Below are 9,225 nucleotides of genomic sequence, written 5' to 3'. Positions count from 1 at the left end.
ACAAGAGTGCAGTGGCTAGAGTTCAATCCCTGGAGTTCAGTGCTGGCCCCACCCCCAGGGTGCACTGAGAGGACGACTGAGACTGGGCATGGTGGCACATGCCTGTAATCCCAGTAGTGAGACCCTGGAGACCCTGAACTAAATACATAAAAATGATAATAAACAAAAAAGGGTAGGCTTGGTTATAGTGGTACACATCTGTAATCCCAGTACCAGGCTACAGCAGAAAGATTACACTGATCTCAAGGCCAACCTGGATGGAATACATAGTAAATTCAAGGCTAACCTAAGTTACATAGCAAGATCCTGTCTCAGAAAATGAGGAAAAAAAAAAAAAAAAAAACGAAAAACAGTCGGTGAATGTCAGCTTATCAGTGAAGTCAACTCTAAAGCCCTACATAAAATAGCAATGATGGACAAATCTCTATCCAATCTCCACAATCTGCTTCCACACTTCATGTTTCTTGTTTACTATGCCCCACATAGAATTAAGGCTCTGAAAGCAAGCATGCCGTATTTCTTCATTGCTATACATTCCTAAACTGTGTGACTGCATGGAACCTTAAATATTTGTTGAGTGAATTTTTCAATGACTGAGTGGTCATTACAAACTTTATAAGAAATTAACATTAAATTTAAAAGTAAAGTAAAAAGAGTACATTACTGAAGAATAATCCAAGAATCAAAGAAGAAATCACAAAGGAAATGTGAGGGTATCTGTTCACTGAAAGTTAACACTTTAAGTTCTGTGGGATTCAGCTAAAACAATGCTCAAGAGGAAAATATATATCTTGATGTATTATATTAGAAAATCAGAAAGATTTAAAATAAAAAAAGCACAGAAAAATGTTGAAAATTTCCTATCTAAAATGTGTGTATACATATACACACACAGAGAGATTAACATTTTATACTGGTAATTTCTAGTGTAACATTATGATCTGCAATTTCTTCTATGTTTTTCTGCATTGACCTCTCTTAAAAATCTTGTTCTTGGGGCTGGCCAAATAGCTCAGTGGATTAAAGCACCTGCAAGTAGGCATGGGTGGGGGGGTTCCATCCCAGGGCCTGCCATGCCAGCGCCACCCCTGGGGCACATTGAGATGGTACCTGAGTCTGCGCATGGTGGTACATACCTGTAGTCCCAGCTCTTGGGAGGCTGTAAACAGGCGGATCACTATGAGTCTGATCTAGTAGTGAGACCCTGAACACCCTATAGTCCATTCCCTAAAAAAAAATCTTGTTCTCTGGACTCCATTTTTGTTCTTTTCTTAATTTATATTCATCCCTTAGTTATTTACTTTTTAGATCCTCTGATAATCTCAAAATTTATCATTTTCAATTTCTTGCAATGTCTTAGAGACTCATATATTTCTATCTTAAGGCTGCTTCTATCCAGATGGAAATCATATAGCTACTAAAAACTTAGCAAGCCTAAAATAGCTCATAATCATTCCCCAAAACATATCCTGTCCATCTATATGTTTTTGTGTGTGTCAAACCTAGGGCCTCCCACAAGCCACACAGGCACTCTACTACTCAGCCATCTTTCCAGCTCTTGTAAAATTTTGAGACAGGAGTTAAGTTGCCCAGGTAAGACTCAAACTTAATATCCTCCTGCCTCAACCCTCTAAATAGCAGGATTACAGTATGTACCACTACATACAACTCCATTTTTAATACCGGTTAAAGATAACACTATATATCCTAATTCTTAATTTCAGTTAATTACTTATCAGCTCTACCTTAGAAACTTCCAAGTCCAACTTCTCTCCCTCGACAATGTCATGATTTCAATTTAGACAACTTCCATCAATTAAGGAGTTCTAGCTTGTTTTCCTGTTACTATCTCTCCTTTAAAAATATAATTGTTATTTTTTTTCTTCACATTCTGTAGGATTTAAAGTTTAACATATCAATATTGATGGAAAATACCTGTTCCATGTTATGTCTAAAATGTTTGATAGACAGTGAGGTTAAGCTCAACTGCCCCTGTCATAGGGTAATAATATCACTAAGCTTCTCTTCTTAACAACTTAAGTTTGCAAATCAAAAATTAGAGACAAAGAAGGGCTACAAGGATAGCCAACATTTTGGCCCTAGCCTATCAAGGTCAGTGAGGACTCAGGATAAGAACTTATACTGTAACATCATGTAACTCAGTTGTGTTCCAAATTTTCTGATCAAGGAGAGTATGGGGCCACAGAGGAAAGTGATGATGCAGAGTGTGCCTAAGGAGAGTCACATGGAGAGAAAACATTCTCTGAGTCTTTCACAGAGAGTAAATTGGTCAAGCAATGGTCGTGACTCATCCACATGGCTGACAGTGACAGAGGATCTATAAACTGCGGTACAGTGTTTCACAGTAAATCCTAAGGGGATCTGACCTTGTCAGATATAAAAGTTACATTTCTTGTTACAAAGGTCTTGCTTTATCTTGGTCTTAACCATCCAACAGAAAAGTATAAAAACGAGGTATGAAAAATAAAGCCATATTAATATGCTGAGCTGTAAAAAGCTCATGTCAACAACTTCTGACATTGCCAGTCCTACAGATAACCCACTACTATTATGGACTACTGGACTATTCTGGAATCTTTTGCTGAATTCGTGCACCCATAATAATTTCATGGGAAGGGAATACCCATCTCTGACAAAACTAAACAAAAAAAAGGGATACAAAAGAAGGACCATTTTGTATCTGTATATACAAAATAGGATAGATATACAGCTACTTTCTCTTAATTCAATGAGAAGATTTGTACTAATAGTGTTTGGACAGGATATCATGTCTGCATCTTGTACTATATGAATAACTACTACGAATATGTATAATGTATTACTGTAACTGTCCTACTAACCTGTTTTGAAACCATCTAATTGCTATTTGTTTCTCAATAAAATTTAAAAAATGTAATTCTGATCAAGGCTGTCTATAGTTAAAACCTGAGCGCTACACTACTAGAGAAGGTAGTCATCCAAATACACTATGATTGCAATGATGTCCTAGCCTAACCATGATTCCAACAGGCTTTCAAACTTGGCTAGAAAAAAAGAGCACTATAAAATCCTTCAACATGTGAGGGCTGGCAAGATAGCTCAGACAAGCACATTGACCAGGGTTCAATTCCCAGCACAACATGCCACGTAGGTTTTGCACCCCTGGTGTGCTGGGTGGGCCACTGAGACTGGACATGGTGGCACACACCTATAATCCCAGCACTGGGGAGGCTGAAAACAGGAGGACCACTATGAGTCCGGACTGAGTAGTAAGACCCTGTACCAAATACATTTAAAAAAAAAATCCTTCAGCATCTGGCCCAATTTTCTATTCTACCTTTCTAGGTTCATCATTCTTCTGTGAACTTAACAATCAAGATAATACTTTCTATTATGCCCTAATAAAGTCTCAGGTTTTTTGGATTTATTACTCTCTAGTGCCTTATGAATAAAAATCCTAAATCTTTCATAACAGTTCAATGTTACCTTCCTTTGTGAGGCATTCTTTTAGGTTATCCTGCACAGACACCTCCCTAAAGCATTTTGTTATCAATCCTACAACAAAAGTTGTTATACTATATAATAATCATATGCTCCTCTGAAATTCAAGGATGAACTGAGCAAGAGCAGGAAACAAAACTCAGGTTTTGCACCCTTGACAGCTACAATGCCCAAGTTCTAAAAGGGATTCACTATATGATTACTAATGCTACAGTCTCCATGTGAATTATTACCATTTATTAAAGTAAACAAAAATACATTTTCAAATAAAAGCTGTATGTTTACCTGGCCAACCTGAAGTTTAATAATTAAACCTAAAGTTTAATATTGTGACAGACAAAACTTTAGAGTGCCCACTGTTGTTTCTCAGTTTCTGGCATTTAAACCTTTGAGAAATTCCCCACGATATGAACCAAGATCTACAAATTGCTTCTAACCACAAGAAATGAAGAAAGGCAATAATGGGCTGTGTGGGGCCTAACAATTATATAGATATAGCAGGAGCCAAATGGGCTTTACTCTCTCTTCTCTGCTGGCTTGGAAATAGAAAGCCACGAACCTATAAGCCATAAGGAACTGAATTCTGCCACACAGTCTGAAGGAATCTGGAAGCCAATCCTTTTCCAGCTGAGTCTATAGGTACAAATGTAGTCTTGGCCAATATGTGGATTGAAATCTTGTAGTTTCCAGGCTACACTGTCACACGTAGAAAATTGACCCACAGAAACTAAGAAGTGTCTTTGCTTCATGCAGCTAAGCTCATAGTAATTCGACAATAAGCAGCAAAGAAAACAATTAGAAATTAAGATATTTCTGAATCATATACTCACAAAAAGGGCTATATTTTCTCCAATTTGTAAACACAAATGTGAAATCAATTAAGTACATGCAAACTATACAGACTAACATTTCAAAACATATTTCAAAAACAGTGCTCAGGAATAGTTACATAATAAGAAGACTAAGTCTTAGAAAGTATTCTGCTACATAAAGCAGTCCTTATTTTAACCCACTAACCTGTATGCCCAAATTCAAATACAGTGTATGCAGTAAGTGTATTAATGCAATTTTCCTTATAAGCAAAGATGTGTAAGACATGAAAAAATGGATATTTAATTAAGGATATTGGTAGCCAGAAATAATCTACTTAATGGTCACTAGGCAAAGCAGGAGGATTTGCTGGCAGCAGAGACACCATGTCAGTAAAACAAGAGCACTCTTTCTCCTGCAGGAACTACAGCAGCCAGCAAAGCACACAGGTACTACACTTAGGTCAAGCCGCTCCCAGATCAGATTGGGCCCTGTGCAACTCACACCACTTCTCTGTCCAGCCCATACTGACCCTGCAGTCAAAATATAGTACTTTCAAAACAAGTCCCCCAAAGCAGAAACTTCCATGACAGATGCCACACTTTAGCATGCAACATAAGTTATCCACTGTTGTGTTTAAAGATAGAGGAGATTACGGGAAGAAATACTAACCATTAGAGAGGTGGCAGGGATGGTAATTAAAAATATCATTTTTCCTAGTAAGGAGTCAAGACATTACTCTCCTGCCATTCCCCATAAAAACCTATAAGAGAATAAAAAGAACACTGACTGATAACAAGCAGTATTAATTACCATATACCAAATTCAAATATTTTGGCAGTTAATTCTGATAAGAAGCAATGACAGAACAATTTGATAATGGCTAATTAATGATCGACATCATAAAACCTCACATGTTGAATTAAAAAGTAAATCTTCTTAGAAATGCAGCTCTTATTTAACACAGTAAATTTTAAGAAATAACCTACACTGTTTCAATGTAAGGAAAGAGGTTTCATAACTAACAAAAGGAACCTGAATTAAAATCAGACTACTGACATACATGGGCAAACCATACCCAAAAAAGCTCAGGACAACTAGGCAGCCCAAAGCAGCATGGTACTACTGGCTGGCTGTATTAATTCATTTTACATTTTAATTTCCAGTCATGGATATATTTCAGAAATTCACATAATTTCTCCAGAAACAATATCCATTCACTGGCATATTCTCATTGTCTAATTCACCTTTCTATCCTGTTGTACTACTGAAGGCTATTTACCATCTCATATTGTTTTATGAATATTAGCAACTAATATGGAAAAATGTAGACATAAACCAAAATCAAGAAAATCCTAAAACACTACACCAGGGATTTTAAATTTTAGCCTATGCCACTAAACACCTATTTTATGTTCTTGTTTGGTTCTTTTTAAACAGGATCTAGTGAATAACCCTTGCTGGCCTTGAACTCATGATGATTCTCTTACCTCTGTCTCCCAGGTACTGGGCTTATATGAATGCAACAACATGCCCAGCTTAAAGACCAATTTTAAAACAAAGGTACTGGACAATATTAGCAGTAATCAAAAAAGAACATCTGTTCATCTTAAGAGTCTTAAACTCACCAGTCTGGAAAGAGTAACAAACACAACAAAGACCCATTTCACTATTTCATCTAAAAATTCCTATATAAATTCAAATCTTAGTCTGGTCCAGGGATTCCATTCTATGAAATTTTCTGCACACTGGAATACTGGGATAAGGTATTTTTCAGTTCTCTGGGAGACATAAATAAGAATGTATATAGTTAAATATATGTCTAAAATAAAATGAGACATAAAACCACCACAAAAAAAGCTTAATTCAGCAATTACGATAGAACTACCAATAAATCAACTTGCTAGACTCCTAAGATTAAAAACTAAACCAAAAAAGTGGTATTAAGTTTTCAATTTTCATAATTGCCTACAACAGAAAGGTAATTTTGAAATTTTTTACCTTTTCTTAAGAAATAATAAAATCATTATTTTATAAAATTTCTTAAGATTTTCTATTAATTTAGAAATATTTTTCTGAATTTTCAAATGAAATTTCTTATAAAAGGCCAAACATTTGTTGAGTCTGTAACTTAAAAAACACATTAATATAACACATAAAACTAAAGTCAATGTAAAATATAATCAAGTTTAATTTTTAAAATAATATAGTTTATCAATCCAGCTCCCTAATTATCAGAAAGATGAGAAATATGCTTCTGTTTTCTTCATAAAACCATCTGCTGAAATCCAGATAAAAACCTCATTAAAGCAATGCTGTTGAGGCCAGGGAGATAGCTCAGTAAAATAAGTGTTTGCCTGGCAAGTGCAAGGGCCTGAATTCAATCCCCGGTTCTGCCCCCGCCCCCCCTAAAAAAGCAATACTGCTAAAAGATGAGTTTTTATGTAAGTCTATTCCATCTCATTGGCTCAACAAGTATTAAAAAGTTATTCACTCTAATCTGATCCTTTTAAGTACAGGTAATTTCTCTGATCCTGTTCCAGAAACCTTCCCAACTGAGATTTCTCATGTGAATCTGAAAGACTGAATGACTGTTTTCTTAAATGTCCCAATAACACAAAACTGGAAATGTTCTAAACACTGCGAGAAAAAAGTTAAATTCACTGCATACAATGGAAACCGGGTATGTGAGTGCTCCATTCACTGCACAGACCTACATAAAAAAGGATGCCACAAGTTCTTTTTTCAGTGTCACTGTCCTGCTCCCAGGCTTTCTCATCCAACAGCACTAAGAACTATATAGTAAGTATGCACCAATCTAAGTATTTAGTTTTCTTTTATAAAAAAAAAAAAAAAATAATGGTTTACTTTCAACTTTCAGCAAAGAGGTCTTTCCCACTTCCTAATTTACTATGAACAGCCTGGTTGTCAACTTTTTGCCCCTCGTCTGAATGGAATGTATTTACTTTAATAAACTCACACAGATATACCTTTGTCAAGGAAAATTATCAGCTCTTTAAAAAATGAACCAAAACAAAACAATGAACCAAAGTACTAACCTATGTATTAAATATTAACTTTCACAAAGCTTTTAAGTCTTCTTTAGCAAGCTTTTATATAGTTGTCTTTTGAAAATTGTATGCAAATTTCCTCTTGAAAAGAAGTATTTTTTACAGTTTATTCTCGAAGTAATCTCCAATTCTCTAGAAACTCCTTTACAGCACTTTCAACTATATTAGCTGTGATCAAATCACCAGGGTGCTACTGGCTCACCTCAAAACCAAAAGTTGTTTTGTTTTGTTTTGTTTTGTATTTTAGGGAAGAGTCTACAGGGCGTTCAGGGTCTCACTACTACATCAAACTCAAAGTGACCCGCCTGTTTACAGCCTCCCAAGAGCTAGGGTTACAGGCAAGTGCCACCACATCCAGTCTCAACTGACATCTCAGCGCGCCCCAGGGGCAGGGCCGGCAGGGCAGGCCCAGGAATAGAGCCCTGTGCCTGCTTGCAGGCGCTTTAATCCGCTGAGCTATTTGGCCGGCCCCAAAAGATTTTTAAAAATAATCCAATTTTAGGAAATGTCAATATTTTTACTTCACAAAAATGACTATAAACAAGTAATTAAAGTACATAAAGTCAAATGCCCCACACTGAACGCTCAAAGTGATAATAAAATGATGGAAAATTAAACATCCCATTCTTATTTTTAACTTCAACTAGTGTGAATGGTGATGGAATGCAAGAACAGATAAAATTACATACCAACTTACCAACTCCCTAAAGTTCTTACATTCATAAGTACATGAGTAAAGGACCATAAAAAAAATGAAGGGAATGGTGTTTTCATTGCTCCCGTGTTCCACTGTGAATTTAGTATCAGACATTAATGCAATGATACAGGAATATTTACCTTCCACAGGAAGAAAGTGGTCTACATTCAGCATAAACCACCCTAAAAGAATTTATTTTCCTCACAGCAAGTCACCCTCTCTCCTGTTCTGTGTTTCAAAAACATTACTTTGCTATTGTCTTTTTCACCAGTGACTTTACCCTAGCTCGAGCCAACACTGCTCTTCAAAAGAACGTAGCCAATTACTGCACCTTGTGAGCAGAGTTGGAATAATTTCCCTAGTACCTACGGAAGAAATTGTTCTCTATTTGAACGCTCCTGCTAAGCAGGTCGGTCATTAACCGGTACTTAAAGTAGCAGTTTACTGGGGTTAAAAAACACACTTATTTACTGACACCTGCACCCAAAGAATGGTCCTACACAAAGTAGGTGAGAGTACTTACAGAGTCTTGGTTGACGCTTTATACTAAAAGACGGTTTAAAGGAGAAAACTTCCTCCTTTTTCAAATACTTGAAACGTTCATCTGACTTTCGGCCTTTAAAACTGCTCACTATTCAGCCTCCTGTTAGAACTACATTTAGCAATAGGTTTCTCCCGCTGACTTCCTGGTACTGAAAACCACAACCACGAGGGCTGTTTCGCTGGTTTGTTTTACAACAATGCCTGCTGCACGCACTTCACAGGGAAAAAAGGTCTTTGCCTACAGGGGAGGGCGCTCGGGGTGCGCGCGGGTGGCCGCAGGGCCGCAGGACCAAGCGCGACTCTCCTGCCCCTCCCCAGGAAGGACCGGGCGCGCCGGGCTCTAGGAGAAAAGGCCGAGGGTGACGCTCCCCAGAGCAGGGGGCCAGGGGCCACGCGGGGAGAGGGCCGTACCTCCAAACATGTGCGGCGAGAGGTGCGCCGGGAGCGAGCCGATCACTAGGCGCGGCCCGCCGGAGCCCCCGCCCGCCGGCCGGTCCCTGCCGCCACCGCTGCCGCCGCCACCGTCCTCGGGGCTGCTGTGCACGGAGTCCTGCGAGCCGTACGGCCCGCTGCTGCTGTTGGGGATGCTGACGCGGGTCCCCG

The 9,225-nt window shown here is 38.0% G+C and overlaps 1 protein-coding gene across 1 annotated transcript in view; it reads right to left on the bottom strand.

Moving 5' to 3' along the window:
- Znrf2 (zinc and ring finger 2) overlaps positions 1-9,225 on the bottom strand; it is a 102,925-nt gene that overhangs the window by 93,412 nt on the left and 288 nt on the right. The window contains exon 2 of the mRNA XM_023709858.1: positions 9,034-9,222. Coding sequence (XP_023565626.1) covers positions 9,034-9,222 — 189 coding nt within the window. The remainder of the gene's footprint in view (positions 1-9,033; positions 9,223-9,225) is intronic.

This window comes from Octodon degus, unplaced genomic scaffold, assembly GCF_000260255.1.
Source record: "Octodon degus isolate 3935 unplaced genomic scaffold, OctDeg1.0 scaffold00015, whole genome shotgun sequence".
NCBI lineage: Eukaryota > Metazoa > Chordata > Mammalia > Rodentia > Octodontidae > Octodon > Octodon degus.
This window is presented reverse-complemented; position numbering and strand designations above follow the sequence as displayed.